This window comes from Theropithecus gelada, chromosome 6 (genome assembly GCF_003255815.1).
Source record: "Theropithecus gelada isolate Dixy chromosome 6, Tgel_1.0, whole genome shotgun sequence".
Taxonomy (NCBI): Eukaryota; Metazoa; Chordata; class Mammalia; order Primates; family Cercopithecidae; genus Theropithecus; species Theropithecus gelada.
Genome location: NC_037673.1, coordinates 131,338,794 through 131,359,546, shown reverse-complemented (window position 1 = coordinate 131,359,546; position 20,753 = coordinate 131,338,794). Strand labels below are relative to the sequence as shown.

General features: G+C 44.1%; 1 protein-coding gene across 1 annotated transcript in view; it reads right to left on the bottom strand.

The window, feature by feature from the left end:
* The window catches only part of PCBD2 (pterin-4 alpha-carbinolamine dehydratase 2), a 49,497-nt gene that overhangs the window by 28,004 nt on the left and 740 nt on the right, over nucleotides 1-20,753 (bottom strand). Inside the window, exon 2 of the mRNA XM_025388150.1 lies at nucleotides 16,127-16,258. Within this exon, the coding sequence (XP_025243935.1) occupies nucleotides 16,127-16,258 (132 nt within the window). The remainder of the gene's footprint in view (nucleotides 1-16,126; nucleotides 16,259-20,753) is intronic.

The window sequence follows — 20,753 nt, the reverse complement described above, 5'->3', positions numbered from 1 at the left end:
AAAATATAGTTATGAAGCAAAATGTTGGATAGCTTCTACAATACTGGAAATCAAATTAAATCTAGATGTTTTTTAACAGTCTTGACAGATATAATCCTAGTTACCATGTAAATTTATGGTAAGCTGCTGTGATATTAGCCACAGGTGCTACTTTTAATATATGAGCCGCATCTGGCTGGGAATAGAATTTCTCAGAGGACTGAAAATGACCTCACTATCAGACAATGGAAGGGAAAAAAACAAGACCACTGTGGCATATAAAAAGCTGAAGATGTGGTCCACAACTAAATATTTCACATAAAATTCATTTTAACTCTGCAGTTGTAGGTTAAAGGATATTATGCTTTCAATATTTAAGAGGCGTAGATGTATTTCAACCAAAAAGCCAAAAGATTAAGAATGCAAGACAGTTATGAATACCCTGGCTACAAATATAATACTAGTTTTCCAATCTTTGATCAATGTTGGAAAAAATGATGCACTAAGACTTGAAAAGAGAATTATTTCATGGTTCCCAAGCACACGACCTGATTAGACACCACTGAGCGTACCAAACCATGATGTAACAATTACTGATCTCTAAGCAGCAGCCACTCTCCAGCGCCTGCCCAACCTCACTGGTTGTGTTGTAAAAGTTCTTTGGGGTCATTCATCAGGTCCAAGAAAACATTTTCACCAAGTGAAATTTTTTTTAAAACATCATTATAAGTAATTAATTCCCATTCTGAGTTTGAGAACCAGCAACATCACCCAGAGACAAATACAAAGGGAAAGTACATGTCTTTTAACTCATCCAATTCAAAAATAAAAACACAAATACATATAAAACATGGAATTGTTTGCTTTCAAGAAACCCTTCCTGAACCACTTGAAAGCCATCATTTGCCACAGAACTAGCAAGTGTGGAAATGTGATAGAGGATTTACAAAGATTTAATTTCCTATGAAATAACTCTTCCTGAATTAAACAAGCCTTCTTTATCTGAAAAAACTCTCTAAAAGAGAAACATTTCTGTGAAAATATTTCCTACACCATTGCACTAAGCTGTGAGAATGGTGGCTACAAAGCCCTATAACATAACATTTTCCTTCTGGCTGTCTCAAGTAACTTGAAGGGCTTGATTTTTTAGCTTCAGTGGATCAATTCTATCTAGGTGATGATTTCTATTTACTTTTTTAACAGGTGAGTGGATCTATGCCTGATCTCAATGGGCATAGAGATCCTGAGTATCTTTAGCAGGAACCACCTGGTACAGCTCCCTGACACTTTTGTGTCCAACTGACAGCATTAATACGGAGCATTTAGAAAAGGTGGACTCACAAAGCCTCTTCTGTGAGGACGATTACTGTAGAAAGGGATGGGCTAAACTAAATATGGCTTTTTTGTTCAACGGAATAATTTATATATCTCCCACCATTCAAAATCATGTGGTAAGCCAGCCGCAGTGGCTCATGCCTACAGTTCCAGAACTTTGGGAGGCTGAGGTGGGTGAACTGCTTAAGCCCAGGAGTTCAAGACCAGCTTGGGCAACATGGCGAAACCCAGTCTCTGCAAAAAATACAAAAATTAGCCAGCTGGAACATGCCTGTAGTCCCAGCTACTCAGGAGGCTGAGGTAGGGGGATCATCTGAGCTCAGAAGATAGAGGCTGCAGTGAGCTGAGATGGCGCTACGGCACTCCAGCCTAGGTGACACAGTGAGACCCTATCTCAAAAAAGAAAACAAAAAATCATGAGGTAAAATATTTTACTGATGTGAAAATATTCACTATACATGAAATGAAAAAAGCAACTGACCAAAAAGTATCTATAATATGATCCCAAATATATATACATACATAAACATTCACACAAATACACATTCACAGGTACCGTTTTTAAGTGAGTAGAAAGATTACAGTTATATTTTTCTTCTTTATACTTTTCTGTTTTTCCAAATTATAAAACATATTATGCAATCATAAAAAATTTTATTTACCAGTCAAACATGCCACTCAAATGTTAACAGGAGGGTATCATTCCTATTAGAATGAGAGGCCTGGTGGATCTCTGTGGAGTATGAGTAACCTATAAATGCTAAACTCTTCTATTCAAAGCTTGCAGTTTTAAACACATAGAAAAATGGAAGAGACTCACCCACAAGCTTACATAACAGAATCATACTTTAAGAAACTCTGAATTGGCCAGGTGTGGTGACTCTCACCTGTAATCACAGCACTTTGGGAGGCCAAGATGGGAGGATCACTTGAGGCCAGGAATTCAAGACCAGCCTGGGCAACACAGTGAGATCCCATCTCTGCCAAAAAAAAAGTAAAATTAAAAAATTAGCCAGGGCTGGGCATGGCTTATGCCTATAATCCCAGCACTTTGGGAGGCCAAGGCAGGGGGATCACTTGAGGTCAAGAGTTCGAGACCAGCCTGGACAACATGGTGAAACCCCGTCTCTACTAAAAATACAAAAATTAGCTGGGCGTGGTGGCACATGACTATAATCCCAGCTACTTGAGAAGCTGATGCAGGCAAATCGCTTGAACCCAGGAGGCGGAGGTTGCAGTGAGCTGAGATCACACCACTGCACTCCAGCCTGGATGACAGAGCAAGATTCCACCTCAAAACAATAAAATAAAATAGCCAGACAATGTGGCATGCACCTGTAGTCCCAGCTACTTAGGAGGCAGAAATAGGAGGATCGCTTGAGCCCAGTAATTTGAGGCTACAGTGAGCGATGATCACGTCACTGCACTCCAACCTAAGCAACAGAGACCTCCTCTCTTAAAAAACAATAAAAAGAAACAAAAAAAAATTTTTTTAAAGAAACTCAGAATTAAAATGGCCCCCTCTTCTTTACATCTGTATCCACAGCTATATGGTTAGTGGCTTCGATATTTATCTTCTCTATGCAGAGTTCCAATTCTCCAAATAGTTTTCAGCTGCTCTCTGCAGACCTAACCGGAAGTGACTTTCCCCTCTAGGCAGAAGCTCACCTCCAATCTGTAATAGACTTAGAACGGATCACTGATCAATCCAGTATTATAAACTAATGCTTTCAGGGTAGGGCATAGGGAACCATGTATCAATTTACAAGTCAAATTCCTTTCAGTAGCTGGCAATCTTTTTCTTCAAAACATGAAAATAACATACAGTCTCCTTTAAGCACTCCAAAATAAACATTTCTTCCTAAACAGAAGAAACAGACTCAATTCTGAATAGCAGAGTTGCCCATTCAAAGCTCCAAGACATTCCTAAACAAAAGTGCAATCCACATCCTTTGTTATTCCACAATCCTTCAAAACACAGACTTGTGTTAAGAAAAGAGGGGGTCACCTTAGGGTGGGATATCTGGCCTTGGAATGATGGTCCCACTGCCCACTTCCTCTGTAAGTTTGAGCAAGCTCTTTAACTTCCCTGACTTTTCCACCATTAGCAAAATGGGGATACGAACACCTAACTTTAGAAGGCTGCTGGGAAGCTTCAATGAAACAACCTATGTTATTTCATAGGTCACCTAACAGTGAGCTACTACACCCAATAAACACTCAAACACTCATTAGTTCATAAAATACTTTGTAACCCTCTAATCTGTCACAAAGAAAACTGATTTGGCTGCATTTCAGATAAATGATGCAATATTAAGAGTTACCTGTGTACAGAATGACCTTAAAGCAACATTTTTATATCCAAATTTCTAAAATTAATTCCTCAAAAATACTGCCAATATATTTTAGCTTTTCTTTATAGCACACCACCAAGATTTTTTAAAAAAGCAAAAGAAGGCTGGGCGCGGGTGGCCAAAGTGCTGGGAGGCCAAGGCGGGCATATCACGAGGTCAGGAGATCGAGACCATCCTGGCTAACGTGGTGAAATCCCGTCTCTACTAAAAATACAAAAAAATTAGCCAGGCACGGTGGCGGATGCCTGTAGTCCCAGCTACTCAGGAGGCTAAGGCAGGAGAATGGCGTGAACCTGGGAGGTGGAGGTTACAGTGAGCCGAGATCATGCCACTGCACTGCAGCCTGGGCGACAGAGCGAGACTCTGTCTCAAAAAAAAAAAAAGAAAAAGAAAAATCAGCCAAGAATGCTGAACCAGTGGTCATAGAAAAGGAAAAGAAAAGAAATAATTTGAGATTAAAGAATTGTCTTGAAACAGAAATGAATGTCTAATGGATAGTCAGCGAACAGGCCTGTGGCAGCCTCCCAGTGTGGTATTTGGTCGAGTCTTAGAAGAATCTGCCACGGGTCCTCAGGACATCAATATTCTCAACCGATTGTGGCTGCTGCGGTTGTGGGTGGCTGAAACTGTGGTGCTAAAATACTGAATGCCAGTCTTAGTCTCTCATGATTGGAGGCAATTGACTAGAGACACCATGAGCAGCCCATTTTCTTCTCTGATGTCTCAATACTGCATGCAGAACAAAGGCACAATCAATGCCGCAGTTCTCTGAAGCGCCCTGTGGCACTACAGAGCACTCTCTCTCATCTCTCAGACACGGCAACTTAGTAGCCAGATAAGCTGGTCACCATTAGGAATCATTGATGTCTAAGAGTAAGGAGATGAGTGAGAGGAAAAGTCCCCAGTGAGAGAGGGTTGTATGTATCCTGTAGGGAACAAAAGATGAAACACTATGTTCTCCTGGGGCTAAGTACATTGACTAGGATCACCCATGGTGAACCAAATCAGGGGCCCTCATGCATTCAAAATACAACTAGGTAACCTTGGGCTAGGTACTATGGGAGATGTACACAGGTACAACCCAAGTCTCTGTCCTCAAGGTGCTTACACCTTAGCTGGAGAGCGACACAGGTAAACAGTTACACAACCCTGTTCATAATCTAAGTTGCATTCAGTCTCGTCCTAACTTTGCCACTAGTTTGTTGTCACCCTGGGCAAACCACATTACCCCTGGGCTTCAGTTGCCCCATCCTTTCTGGCTCTAACATTGATAGGCCCTATATCAAAGCTCTAAGATGTTTAATTAATATCAAAACAAGGTTGGCCTGGGAACAATGGCTCATGCCTATAATCCCAATATTTTGGGAGGTTGGGGTGAGAGGATTGTTGAGGTCAGGAGTGCAAGACCAACTTAGGCAACATAGTGAGACCTTGTCTCTACAAAAAATGTTTTAAAAATTAGCCAGGCATGGTGGCATGTGCCTGTAGTCCAATCTACTTGGGAGGCTGAGGCAGGAGGATCACTTGAGCCCAGGAGTCAGAGGCTGCAGTGAGCTACAATCACACCACTGTACTCAAGCCTGGATGACAGAGGAAGACTCCATCTCTAAAAACAATTTTTTTAATTTAAAAAATAAGCCTGAAAGAACACCATAAACAAGTATAAGATAACTCTAGGAGTGAATTCTGAATAGAAAGAAAGACAACAGACTAATGTCTGAGACTATCAGAGCTGTATAAAGCATATGAGCTCCACCTCCTCTCCAGGCTGGCCTGTGCCCCACCCACCGAAACCATCTTTGCTATGGTCATGGTGTCTCAGCAGAATTGATACTTCCCTCCTTTTGAAACACCATATTCTTTTGGATTCTGTGACATGACACTGAGCTGATTTTCTTCCTTTTTTTTTTTTTTTTTTTTTGAGACAAGGTCTCGCTCTATCACCCAGGTTGCAGTGCAGTGGCACAATCACAGCTCACTGCAGCCTCAAACTCCTGGCCTCAAGTAATTCTCCCGCCTTGGCCTCCCAAAATGCTGGGATTACAGGCATGACCCAGCAGCCTTTTTCCGTTTCTCTAACAAATCTTTCTTGTCTTTGCCAGCTCCTCTTCTTCTAACTCACCCCTAAATGGACCAAGTCCTGAGCCATCCTCTCTTCTCCCACTATAATTTCTTCTTGAGTCACCTCATCTATTACCTTGGCTTTTTTCCATACATACCTATGATTCTCCAGTTATCTCCAACCCAGACCTTACCTCTGGCTTTCTAATTCAGACATAAATTTTCTGGAAGCTGACATTTGGAAGTCTCACAGCACTCCCATGTAACAGTGTCCAAACCAGTAATCTTGATCCCTGCATCCCAAACCCATTCCTCTCCCACACTTCCCCAGCTCAGTAAATATCACTTCCAGCCACCTATTTCCTCCAGGCCCGAAATGTGGGAGTCATTCTTTTTTTTTTTTTTTTTTGTTGAGACGGAGTCTTGCTCTGTCGCCCAGGCTGGAGTGCAGTGACGTGATCTCGGCTCACTGCAAGCTCTGCCTCCCAGGTTCATGCCATTCTCCTGCCTCAGCCTCCCAAGTAGCTGAGACTACAGGCACCTGCCACCACACCCAGCTAACTTTTTTGTATTTTTAGTAGAGACGGGGTTTCACCACGTTAGCCAGGATGGTCTCGATATCCCGATCTCGTGATCCGCCTGTGTTGGCCTCCCAAAGTGCTGGGATTACAGGCTTGAGCCACTGCACCCAGCCTAGGAGTCATTCTTAATACCCTTCACTCTTCTTCCTTACCATCCATTACCACTCCTAGTCAGAGAAACGTGAGTATTCTCTTTATATCTGCATTTTCTATAAGAATTATGTGTGCTACCACTGGTTTCTGCTCATGTAAACTCCTAAAGCTCCAGGCTCTATACTTCTCCACCCCTCCTCTGTCACTGTCCCAGTTCACAATCTCATGCTATGTCCACCCCAGTGATGATCTCTCACCTGGAAAGATGTGACAGCCTCCTTACTACTCTCCTTGATTTAACTTCTTTCCCCTCTACTCTATCCTCTGATTGATCTTTTCAATGCATCAGCTTATTCCTTCCCTGACCATGATCCTCAAAGAGAATTAGGTCTTCCCATTATTCTCTCTCACAGCAGCCCTTTCTGATGCAGAGGCAGTATCTAAGCCACTAACAGTATGGATTGCCTGGAATCCAATCCTGACTCCACACTTACTAGCTGTGAGACCTTGGGCAAGTCGCTTAGTCTAAGTCTCAGTTTCCTCCTCTGTAAAATTTGGAAAATCTATTTCATAGGGTTCTGTGAAGATTAAATGAGTGAATACATGTAAAGTCCTTCCCACAGTGCCATGGCCCATAGTTTAAGTGTTCACTAACCATTTGCTGTTAATATTTTCCTTGCTGGCACTTAGCATAACTTGTAATTATATATTCACTTTTTTCTTTGTTTACATTCTCCCTCCCCCACTACACTGTATACTCTGTGAGGATGGGGACAGTACCGGCTTTGTTAACTGCTATACCTCAGTGTCTGGCACAGTGTCTAGCCTACAGTAAGTGTTCAATAACTCCTTATTGTTAAGTGCATAAAAATCAAGAAAAACTTTCTAGAAATAGGTGGGATGTGAACAGAAGGGGCGGGATAGGGTGAGATGGAGCATGGAAAGGAGAAGAACAGTTTGAATAAAGGAAGAAAAGAACTGAACTGAGGAGCTGGGTGTGGTGGCTCACACCTGTAATCCCAGCTACACAGGAGACTGAGGCAGGGGGACTGCCTGAGCCCACGAGTTCCAGGCTGCAGTGAGATATGATCATGCCACTGTACTCCAACCTGGGTGACAGAACAAGACCCCATCTCTAAAAACAAAACAAAACAAAAACAAAAAAAACACTGAACTGAGATGGCGTCTTGGTTCCAATTCCAGCATGGCCACTAATTTTTGTGGCCTTGAGCCTTGTTTTCCCCACTTCTTCAGTTAAAGAGATGACTAGGTGACCTCTCATGTACATTACAGTTCTAATCTCTGAGGAAAGAGGCTTCTTGCAAAGTAATTCGAGGTAGGCTTAGGGCTGGGCTGTGGGCAGCTTTGAAAACCTCTGAGAAGATGAAGCATGCCCTATAAAATATAATTGGAAGGCAGTGAGATTATCTGAGAAGAGACCAACTTGCTCATGTCAAAGTGGCACGCAGGCCAGTGGGAGCAAGGAGAGCCTAAATGTAACATGTGGCCAGGGAGCTCCTACCAGAACTCTAGAGGGAAGGCAGCTGTATCCAGGCCAGCAGCAGTCCTGTGAAAGGCACTACAGGACGACTGACCAGTTCTTGGTAACAAATCACCAGGATAATTGTTCCATTTCAGGTCTAGGTGCTTTAGAGGACGGTGGTGCGGCTCCTGAGAGGAACAAGCCATTTGAAGGACAGTTAGAGAGACAAGAGTTTGCTTTCAGACACCCTAAACTGGTGGGAAAGCTACCCCAGGAGAGTACACCACAGGAACCCCCGCACCGTACTCTGTAGCCCAGCTCACTGAACCCATCTTAGGACACTCATTTCCTAGCACACTGCAGACAAGGTACGTCCTCTTACTCCCTGTCCTTGACCTATGCCACCTGCTAACGTCTCCCTTAGTGCCTTCCCTTACAACCACATATCGGACTTTCAAGAACCAACTCGAAACCCCCCTTCTGCAGGCAGCAGCCACCCTGGAGTGCACCTCCTGGGGCTCATTAGCACAGCACTTCACATTTTAGTACCTGACTAACATGGTGAGATGAAAAAATCAGTCACCTTGTGCAATTCAGATGTGCCACCTCCCCAACAAAACTAGGAGATCTTCTGGGCAGAAATGAAACCAAGTCCTTCTAGTGCATCTTCCTCCTTCCGCACCTTGGATCCAGAGCGGCACTTGCCCCTCAGTGGATGCAAGCCCAACAGCTCCGCTGGGTTCACTAATCCTGACAGAACCACACCATGTGACTCCTGGCCCAGCCAGCCTGGGGCTGCTCCACACACCTGGTGCATGTCCACAGACAGGGCTGCGATGGCAAGGACAGAGCACTTGAAGTCAGTTTGATGTATGATATAGCAAAAAGCCTCAGCAGCTGGGCTCACGCCTGTAATCCCAGCACTTTGGGAGGCCAAGGCAGGCGGATCACTTGAGCTCAGGCGTTCAAGTCCAGCCTGGCCAACATGGTGAAATGCCATCTCTACTAAAAATAAAAAAAAATTAGCCAGGCTTGGTGGCGGGTGCCTGTAATCCCTGCTACTTGAGAGGCTGAGGCGGGAGAATCGCTTGAACCTGGGAGGTGGAGGTTACAGTGAGCCAAGATCACACCATTGCACTCCAGCCTAAGTGACAGAGAGAGACTCCATCTCAAAAAAAAAAAAGCCTGCATCCTGCCCTGTTGGCAGAGAGCACGCGAGCAAACAGAGTCAACAGCAGCATTTGCTGTTTTGATAGGATTGATTTTAATGATACAATTAAATGACCTTTGATTGCTCAACAGTGATACCTGGGCTACTCCCAAACAAGTACAGCTTTGTTTGTTTCGGCTGGCGAATATTCTCTTCCTCTGGGAAGTATGGTAAAACCCATTTAAGGGAGAAAACTAATCCAGCAAGTAGTCCTTGGAAAACAAGATCTCGCCTAAAACAACAAAAACAAAAAAACAACCTTTCTATGTCACAGTAGGATCTAAAAATGTTGCTGTGGGAACCAGAGATGTGAGTCTGGCATCTGGTGACTGTGACATGACCCAGTATGACCACAAGTAATTCCATGATCTCAATCTGGTTTAGTGTCCTTCTGCGAAATTCAGTAAATGAGTCAGAATGCCCCACTCCAACCGAGATCAAAAGCGCAATATAATAGTAATTCTCTGCAACACAGGGGACAAAATATTACTGCTTTGTTTTGTTTAAAAGGATGTAAGAAAAAGAGCACAACACAGAGAGCTCAGAGCCAGGAAGAAGAACCTCAGCCACCTGTCCACACTGCTGGACCAAATCCCTCCTGAGGGCAGAAAGCAACTGGCCGCTACCCAGCCACAGGAATGTCACTGCAGCACTGTTTCTGCTAAGAACATAGTGGCTGTTCAGCTGCTACAGCTGCTCCATCAGGCACCCAATATTTGTATTCTGACACATCTAAATGCAAGTTCTGTGTCACGGCCCTAACGCACCACAACTATTGACAAAACTCCTGCTGTGCAAACCCGAAAGCTGTTGAAAATGGCAGTACTGAAGCAGTGGGCAGGCATACCAAAGAAAAACAGAAACAGAACAGAAAAGAGCAAGACCAAAATACTTTCAAGTTATTATTTAAGGTCTCCTTTCAATTATTTTCTGCAATTATTGAGCCAGCAGTCTATTGTTATTAATTCATAGTCAACCTATTTAAGCGGTACCAGCAATGCAGGCAAATGCCTCAGTAATTTCCTAAGTTTTGAGTGTGATTTTCTTGTCAGTTAAATTTAAAGCAACCCATTTGTGACCACTTTATACCAAGTTAATCTCATCTAAAGTGCTTCACAAACCCTAACAGCTACACTAAGGTTTTATACTAATGAAAGCAATTTACATAAATGAAATTTATGTCACTGCATTTCATGACAAATTTTTTATTTTATAATAATTATGGTATTTATATGATAACATCTGTTGATATTCACAGTCTAAACCTGGCACAGATTTAAACCCACAACATTTTCCATGCATCATGTACATTATCTGTGAAAAGCAATAAAAAAAGGCAATGAATGCATTAATCATACCAATATCATCTGCAAAGCATAAATCTGAAATACCTTTCACGTCAGCTCAAACTGCTTTTTTATTTTTTACACACCTGATTTTACTCCATCTGTAAAAGGGCAAGACAAAGACTGTTGAGGAAATCATACTTCTTGGCTGCTTGACTTTTTCAAAATACTCAGGCTAAGTTCTGTAAACAGAAGATTTACTACACGACTAAGAGAAAATGATGCAGTTAAAAGTCCATTTTTATTAAAGGATGCTGTAAGGACCATAGTGTTTTCACAGTGCAGTGTGGTGTCATATTTGCATTGTTGACACCTGTTTTACATTCCTCATCTATCTATTGCACGCGTTTTTACAAATACACACCAGGTCTAGACCTATTGTACAACACAAGCAGCAGCAACAAAGCTCCAAATGATAACATTTCAGGCTCTTATTCCCCTACCCTGGTGGACGCCAACACTGACATTCTAGCCACCTCCTGGGAGCATCAACATGGTCCTGCTCAGGAAGAACTCCAAAGGGAACACCAACATGAACACTACACAGATATTTTTACTAGCGTCTCACATTTTAGGTAAAGTTTGCTAAAATATGAGTGTCTCTATTCTATTCCAATGAAAATTATGAACACTTTCTCAGGTTTCTAGTCTGCTGTGGTTACAAAGCCAATCATGGGCACATGTTAAATGCAAGCTAGTGTGTGTGATAGCCATACGAGTTTTCACTTTACCTGGTGCCAGACACACAAACATTAGATTATACTTTAAAATCAAAACGACATTTTATTTTATTTTTTGAGATGGAGTACTCAGTCGCCCAGGATGGAGTGCAGTGCCGTGATCTCTGCTCACAGCAACCTCCGCCTCCCAGGCTCAAGCCATTCTCCTGCCTCAGCCTCCCAAGTAGCTGGGATTACAGGCACCTTCCACCACACCCAGCTAATTTTTGTATTTTTAGTAGACAAGTGGTTTTGCCATTTTGGCCAGGCTGGTCTTGAACTCCTGACCTCAGGTGACCCACCTGCCTCGGCCTCCCAAAGTGCTGGGATTATAGGTGTGAGCCACTGTGCCCAGCACAAAATGACATTTTCTAATCCATATGACGCCCAGGCCACAGGCATCCTCTTTGGGAGTGCTTCCCTACCCTCCACAGGTAGAATATCCTCTTTCAAGAGTGCACAGATGCATTACTCACTCATAACTTTGATGTGCACAACAAAGAACAATCAAACCCAAACTAATTCATTCACAATGAGAGCTATCGAGACCTCCACCAATATCCTGTGGAGGATTGTTATGACTTTCATCAGCAGTTGTCTTTCTTCTGGTATCATCAAGCCTTTGACTTCACTAAGTGTTTCAAAATGTTCAACATAAGCCTATTATCAAATTCCTCAATAAAACATTTTTATAAAGTAAGGCAGCAACAGTAACTTTGAACTGCTCTATGCGGGAATCTCTGTGGGCACAGGAAAAGAAACATTTTACAAACCCCAAAGTCACATATGGTGCTACTGCTGCTAGGATGTGCTGAGTACCACCAACCCAGCCTGTGCGCCCAAAGCACTCCTCCTCCCTCCCGCTGAAGCTCCAGAAAGCTTCAGTGGCAGCAGCACAGCAACCAAAAGGTGAGGGTGTCAAACAAGATACAGAACCAATAAAGCTTGGACCTTGCCCTGAATATTAACCAGCTCATCTGATTCCATCCAATACGACTGAATGCCCTGCTGGGCAGGCCCACCAAAGAAAGCAGAGACAGGGCCCAGGAGCGCCTCTGCAGAGAACCACAGCTGATTCTCATAAAGCTTGGTCCCTTCCTCCTGAATCACCATTGGAAACTCCTCACGTCCTACACGCAAAATTTATCATTCACCCAGGTGCCCAGTCACTGCCACTTACCTAGTCCTGATCCTGAGCTTATTTCCAGGCTGAACAAGGGTGGCCCCAGGTATTCAGCAGTGAAAGAACAGGGACAGCCTTCTGCAGGGCAGAAAGGGGTGTTGCTGCCTGGCCTGGCTGGGCTCCCGCCCTGGAGGGCTCCACCTGCTGGCACCTGTAGTAGTTATTTCCTAGGTTCCAAAGCCTCACCTTCTGCACCTACTTTTAAGCTTAAAATTTCCTCAGATTTTGTAAGCTTCCAGTTCATCTCATACATGTCAATGCATAACAAAATCTGTCTTTATGGGACACTTACACCCACATTTCTACCTTACATTTTGTTCTTTCAACACAGACATTCTGCAGTTACCAAACACCTAAGTTTATATGTCACTTGCAGACCTCTCCCACCTTCTGTCTACAGGAACAACAAAAAAAGCAAAGTTCCTTTACAAATGCCAACCCCACCCTGTCTGGGTCCAAGCACTCCTAGTGTGGAAACTCCCTGCCTCGAGTCCCACCACTGTCGTGCTCTTGTCTGCTTACGGAGTCACTGTCTGTCACCAACATACTGCCCATTCACCCATGATGCACTGTGGAGCCCGTGTACCACCATCGAGGGTAGAAACAGGAGGCTAACAGCAACTGATGCCTATGGCTACTTCATCCACCTATGCTAGGAGAAGCATATATTCTTCAGGGTACTCATCACTAGCTGAAATTATATTTCCTATTCATCTGTTTATTGTCTACCTTCCCAGTGGGATGGGAACTGTATGAGCTTAAGAGTAGTACCTAGCACACAGAAAATGCTTAATAAATCTTTGTTGAATTAATAAATATTTTATGATAAAATTAAATTTTTTTAAAAAAATGTAATCACATGTATAACTGGCATGCTCTGGCATACTTGGCAAACAAACATCCATGGAGAAAGACCAGAAGGGAACAAAGAAAAATGAAAGTAGTTGCGATTGGAAATTTTTTTTATTTACGCCATCCTATTTTAATGTTATGCTGTTGTTACAATAAAAAACAATAGCTTTTCTGTCCTAGATGAAAGATGAATGATGACCTGTCAGTGCCAGAGGGTCACTACTCTACTCACTAGTTGTGAGCAAGAGAAAAGCAGCTCCTGATACCTGGGCGCTGGCCTGGTACTATCAACCAGTCCTTGGTCCTCTCCTTTCGAACATCAACACCAACATCAGACAAGGCCACTCTGTGACCATGATAGATGAAGGCAAAAACAAGACCACTCTGCAATATCTGAACACAAACAAAACATGAACACTGTCCAAGCCACAAAATACCAAACATCCTCCTCTCCCAGCTAACGAGTGACTATTGCTGCTTCTTCAATTTCAGCTTTGGCACCACTTTAATCTACTCTCCCTATAGATACAATTTATTAAAACACTAAATGACAGAATTACCCATTTCCTGACAGCATCTAATCCAGAGCAAAGTCCCCAAATCACTACACAAGCCCAAACCCTATACTGGCTCACCCCATGGTGCCCTTCGGTGTGCATTCTCCCTCACTGCAATAAGCAATAAGCTCAACTTGTTTGACTGTAGCTGTGTTCCTAGTTGTGTTTCGCTGGAGGGCACTCACAACTGTCAGGACACCGGTACCACTACAGGCCATGGTACACGCAGAAGTCACAGGAGCCTGGCTGGAAAACTGACCCCTGGATATAATCTCAGTGTTGGTTCTCTGAATACATTCCCTGACATCAGCTGATTTTCTGGTCATTTGCCTCTTTTTCCTAAAAGTTGGGTGAATGGGAAAAAAAAGTCTACTTAATTAAATGCCCCAGTGAATAATGTTACAATCAATCCAGTATGCTTCCCTACCATTGCTGAAAGTCACCCTGAGTGCAAGGTCAGAATGGTGCTGGAGGACTGAATCATGGGCAGGGCTTGAGGCAACACCACTCAAGTACTTTAAGCCACATGTTCAAGCCCAATAAATTAGGCCAGGTTTAAAGAAGTCAAGCTGTACACATGTAAGAATTTTAATAAGCTTGGAAAATGCTACCTAGAGCTTATGCACAAGCTTAGTGTACCAATGGGATTCCCTGCCACCAGCCACAGCGTGCTAAGCTCCTGACAAGAGCTGTCGAGCACGTGGGGCAGCAGGGACAGGGAGTCTGCTTGGTCCAGGTTTCCTTAGGAGTTGGAGACTCACAGCAGAGGCTGGCAGCCAGATGGATAGAGAACAGAATCGGGCATGCAGCTCAGTGGAGCCAACGGCATTTACTAGCAAAACATGCCGAAGGTTTCTTTGGTGTGAATCTGGTCCTCACACACCCTTCGAGAAACTAGCAAACACTGTTAATCAATGTCTGCATTTATCAAATGCCTGTTTGTACCCAGAACTGTGTTAGGTACAATACAGAGTTATTTAAGCAAACATGGTCTCTGACTTCTAGATGCCGACACCCAATATAAATAAAAACAATAAATCTGTCCAAAGGATTACCAAGCTAACTGAACAAACAAAATAGTCAAAAGCGTTTACCTTATATAAATGCAGTGGTGTAGTAACTGAAGGTTAAGTCACGGGAGATGACTCTCTAAACAGGGTGCGTCCCTAATGGAACAGTTACCTTGTGAAAGCTGACTTTCCAAGAGGGAGGGCAGGTTTTAAGAAAAGGTTCAGGATCTGGCTACTGGGCTGGAGGAAAATAAGCCAATCAGGGAAATGGGTGCAGCCTGGGAGATGACTGAGAGATAGAAATTTAACTGCAGGAAGAAAGAAAAATTACCAACGGCCCAGAAAAAGTAGGGGAAAATAAGTCAAGCAGGTACATCTTCCTCAACCAGTTTTATTCATGCCCCTTTCGGATAAGTATAAAAAGTTTAGCCGGGTGCGGTGGCTCATGCCTATAATCCCAGCACTTTGGGAGGCTGAGGCGGGCGGATCACGAGATCAGCAGATCGAGACCATCCTGGCTAACACAGTAAAATCCTGTTTCTACTAAAAATACAATAAATTAGCCGGGTGTGGTGGTGGGCACCTATAGTCCCAGCTACTCAGGAGGCTGAGGCAGGAGAATGGCATGAACCCAGGAGGTGGAGCTTGCAGTGAGCCGAGATCGCGCCACTGCACTCCAGCCTGTACGACAGAGCGAGACTCCATCTCAAAAAAAAAGAAAAAAAAGAAAAAAAAAAGCTTAGGCTGGGCACAGTGGCTCATACCTGTATTCCCAGCACATTGGGAGGCCAAGGCAGGAGGATCGCTTGAAGCCAGGAATTTGAGACCAGTCTGGGCAACACAGCCAGACCCTGTGTCTCCAAGCAATACAAAAATTAGCTGGGCATGGCACATGCCTGTAGTCCCAGCTACTTGGGAGGCTGAGGTGGGAGGATCACCTGAGCCCAGGAGGTCGAGGCAGCAATAAGCCACAATCATACCACTGCACTCCAGCCTGGGCAACAGAGCAAGACCCTGTCTCAAAAAATAATAGTCAATAATAAAAAGCTGACGCTCTCTTTTAATGTTATTTGAAATTTCAAAAGAAACTACATATCCTAACCAACACCAAATCAAAGCAATAGTGGTTTCAGAATTTGTATTCCAAATAACACAAACCACCCTCTTCCCCCAGACCTAAACATCACCCAGGTGGGTGGTAGCAAGTGTCAACAAGGATGTCACTCTATCACTGAATTCTTAAAGAAGGGAAGAGTTGAATCCTGGATTTGCATGGGACCAGACAACTGGCAGAATCAGAAAGAGTTACAGCCTACGGTGACCAAAATAGACCACAGCCCTAGCAAGAATTTGTAACAATTACCTGATTAAAACTGTGGAAGGAGAATTCTTTGTAGATGGCATCTCTCTCACTTAATTCCGACCATCCTGCTGCTTTAAGGTCAAGTATAGCTTGGTTCCTCTCCTCTGCAGTCAACCTGTGAGTACCTGACGACTGTGAAGAGAACACATTTCATATCTGAAAATGTAGACGTTTACTCAAACTCAAACTTATGGCTCCTTACCTTAAGCAGAGAAGTAGAAAAGTCTGAAAGGCAACAAATTCTAACCATCTTTCATTCCTTTGTTCTCACAAGAGAGACCAAAGCAAGGCTAGCTCTGTGCAAAATAAGCTGCCTCCATGGTATGGAACCTCTGGCCCACTTACTGCTGCCTCAACCTTCACAATTCAGCTTCTCTGGTTGGTTGGCTTGTTGGTTGGTCGGTTGGTTGGTTGTTTTGAGACAGGGTCTCGCTCTATCGCCCAGGCTGGAGCATAGTGGTGCAATCACGGCTCACTGCAACCTCCGCCTCCTGGACTCAAGTGATCCTCCCACTTCAACCTCCCCAGTAGCTGGGACTACAGGTGCACACCACCACACCCAACTAATTTTTTGTATTTTTGGTAGAGACGGATTTTCACCATGTTGCTCAGGCTGACCTTGAATTCCTGAGCTCAAGAGATCTGCCAGCCTGGACCTCCCAAAGTGCTGGAATTACAGGCATAAGTGACCGTGCCCAGCCCTTCTGTGGCTTATTACAGATACAACAAAGATCGACTATTACCACTGGCCATCTTGGACACTGCAGAATTCCAGGACTTGTGGCAAGTCTATTGGCAGGACCAGAATTAGAATTCAAGGCTCCAAACTCCTGGTCTATTGCTCTTCAGACGGCCCTACATCACCTCAGTAGTCTTCACTACTCTCTGTTGTATCTGTAATAAGCCAGAGAAGCTGAACTGTGATGTCTGAGGCAGCAGTAAGGGGGCCAGAGGGAACATACCATAGAGGCAGTTTATTTTGTACAGAGCTAGCCTTGTTTTGGTCTGTCTTTTGAGAACAAAGAAATGAAAGATAGTTTTAAGATTTGGAATTACCGGCCGGGCGCGTTGGCTCAAGCCTGTAAACCCAGCACTTTTGGATGCTGAGACAGGCGGATCTCGAGGTCAGGAGATCGAGACCATCCTGGCTAACACGGTGAAACTCCGTCTCTACTAAAAAATACAAAAAATTAGCCGGGCGACGTGGTGGGCGCCTGTAGTCCCAGCTACTCGGGAGCCTGAGGCAGGAGAATGGCGTAAACCCGGGAGGCGGAGCTTGCAGTGAGCTGAGATCCAGCCACTGCACTCCAGCCTGGGCGACAGAGCGAGACTCCGTCTCAAAAAAAAAAAAAAACAAAGATTTGGAATTACCATCTCCTGTCACATCTAATGAAAACCAATCCCTGGATGGGGAAAAAACAAATGCACAATTACATATGGTTTTATCTAACTTCTGGGAGTCCACAGATCCTCTGGACTACAGGTAAAAAGCCCTGGCCTCAGTGGGATGAGTTTATGAAGCCCTTTTCTCAGAGCACCAGTCAGACAAACTCTCTCCATAGTTTGGCAAGAGTACTGCCCAGTCCAAAGCATTTGTGTGCACTGTCTGGCCTGTTTCTACTCACCATGGGGATGACATTCACAAAGCCAGGTTCTGTTGCTTAACAGGCCCACACTTCCCATGCTATTGGATTTTTAACTAAATAACTTCAAACATCAGGGTCAGAGAGAAGAGATGGACACTGGACTAGAAGTCAGGAAAGCAGGGTTCTCACTCCAGGCAATACTTCCTGTCTTAACTACTTGCAGAGTTATTGTAGGCTCAGGTGAGAGAGACGCTGTCACCCAGAAAGATGAACATTAGTGAAGGCTCCTCATCAAAGGGCAACTGTGGGCTAAGCTGCATTCCCTGGATTCTCTGCCATTAAGCTGCAACTCACTCCCACTTCAGAAATCCTAAAATCTTTTATCACTAATATTAATTAAGAGATCAAAAAGATTTTACCTTTAGACAACTTATTCTATGAAGATGAAGAAAAAAATACTGATGAATCAGTTTTCTAGTTTTTCTTCTTTGCTAGGTCGGCTATTCTTCCCCACAACTAACAAAAGGGTGAGAGTACTTTTTTTTTTTTTTTTTGACACCAAGTCTTGCTCTGTCGCCCAGGCTGGAGTGCCGTGGTGTGATCTCAGCTCACTGCAACCTCTGCCTCCCAGGTTCAAGCGATTCTTCTGCCTCAGCCACCTGAGTAGCTGTGATTACAGGTGTATGCCACCACACCCAGCTAATTTTTTGTATTTTTAGTAGAGACAGGGTTTCACATGTTGGCTAGGCTGGTTTCAAACTCCTGACCTCAAGGGATCCGCCCACCTCAGCCTCCCAAAGTGCTGGGATTACAGGGGTGAGCCATGGTGCCCAGCAGAGAATACTTTTTAATTAAACAAAAATATGCAAAAGCTTGTTATTAAAAACCACTTACTAGATTAGTTGGGCATGGAGGCACATGCCTGTAATCCCAGCCATCCAGCCTGGGCAACAGAGTGAGATTCCATCTCAAAAAAAAAAAAAAAAACAAACAAAAAAAAAACATTTACTAGGGCCAGGCACAGTGGCTCACATCTGTAATCCTGGCACTTTGGGAGGCTGAGGTGGGAGGATCATTTTAGGCCAGGAGTTGAAGACTAGCCTGGGCAACACAATGAGACCTCGTCTCTACAAAAAAAAAATTTTTTTTAATTGCTGGGGTGGTGGACCATGTCCATAGTCCCAGCTACTTGGAAGGCTGAGGTGGGAGGATCACTTAAGACCAGGTGACTGAGGCTGCAGTGAGCTATGATCACCACTGCATTCCAGCCGGGGCAACAGAGTAAGACCCTGTCTTTTAAAAAAAAAGGAAAAAAAAAAAGAAACAAAGAAAAGTAAGTAATAAACAAACACCATTTACTATTAAGAATCAAGATTCATTCATCAGTTTCTCAGTGACAGTTCTGAAAAACTTACACGTACATCTATCATAAGAAATCTAAAATTCTTGGCCAGGCGTGGTGGCTCATGCCTGTAATCCCAGCACTTTGGGAGGCCGAGGCGAGCAGATCACAAGGTCAGGAGTTCGAGGCCAGCCTGACCAAGATGGTGAAACCCCATCTCTACTAAAAATACAAAAATTAGCCAGGCATGGTGGCACGCACCTATAGCTCCAGCTACTCGGGAGGCTGAGGCATGAGAATCACTTGAACCCAGGAGGCGGAGGTTGCAGTGCGCCAAGATTGCACCACTGTACTCCAGTCTGGGCGACAGAGCGAGACTCCGTCTCAAAAAAAAGATAGAAATCTAAAATTCTTATTAAACACTTATTTTGTCAACTCGGAGTATTTTGGAAAAGAAACAGAATTACGTGTGTCCACATTGAGCAGCTGCAAAGAAAACCATTAAACATGCAGTGGGGGCAGGCACCTGGAGTCTGTGGAACACACTCTGAGCTGTTTTCTCTGAGTGCTAGACCATCCACATCCCCACTAAGCTCAATGGTATGCACTTTATGCCCACAACAGACACCTGCCCAGCAGCAGGGACCACGCCCAGGACTGGGAAATGGAGCCACTTCATCTACATAACATCAAAGGCCCCCAAGAGAGCACATTCACAACGGAACCCTTTGTGGTGGGCTTAATTTTTCAGGGGGTGGGGAGTAGGCTAGGATTTGAAGAGAGTAAACTAGATCTAAGGCCTTTGTTACTTTTAGCTATGGGATGCTAAACTTCGCTTTTCTGAATTCCGGGATCCTTCTGTCTGTAGTGGGAATTTTATATCTACCTGCCAAGATTTTTTGAAAGGCTTAGATTACAGATCTTGAATGTGAGGGTACCTAGCATTGAGCCTGGCAGGTGGCAGCGCTCAAATCATGTCTGTTGATTCATTCCTTCCCAGAACACCCTAATCTTACTGGATCACTAGCACCTAGGACAGAGTATGCCTGAAGACACGCCTAGGTGACAGTAGGCACTCAACTTGTGTTCTGCCCTTCGGGGCCAAAAAGAGGCGAAGTGCTTGTCTTCCTCCGTCTTCGAGCTATTTTAAATTTCTTCTATTAAAGAATTTCAGGCCAGACGCAGTGGCTCGCGCCTGTAATCCCAGCACTTTGGGAGGCCGAGGCAGGTGGATCACCTTAGGTCAGGAGTTCCAGACCAGCCTGGCCAACATGGTGAAAACCCCTCTCTACTAAAAATATAAAAAATTACCTGGGCATAGTGGCACGCGCCTGTAATCTCAGCTACTGGGGAGGCTGAGGGGGGAGAATCGCTTGAACCCAGGAGACGGAGGTTGCAGTGAGCCGAAATCGCACCACTGCACTCCAGGCTTGGCGATACAGCGAGACTCCGTCTCGAAAAAAACAAAACAAAACAAAACATTTCAAACTGAAATGGGCGATTAAAATGCAACTTAAAATGAGACGGTGAGTTTAACGCATCACTTTTCCACTAGGTGGTGCTGCATGTTAAAACTTTATTAATTTCTACAGCAGGAAAACTGACGGCCCCTTGGAAGAGGAAAGAAAAGCCAGTATGTCACCAAAAAAAGACAATTTATTAATAACTCCTCCAAAATCTCTGTGGGCTCCCCTTGGAG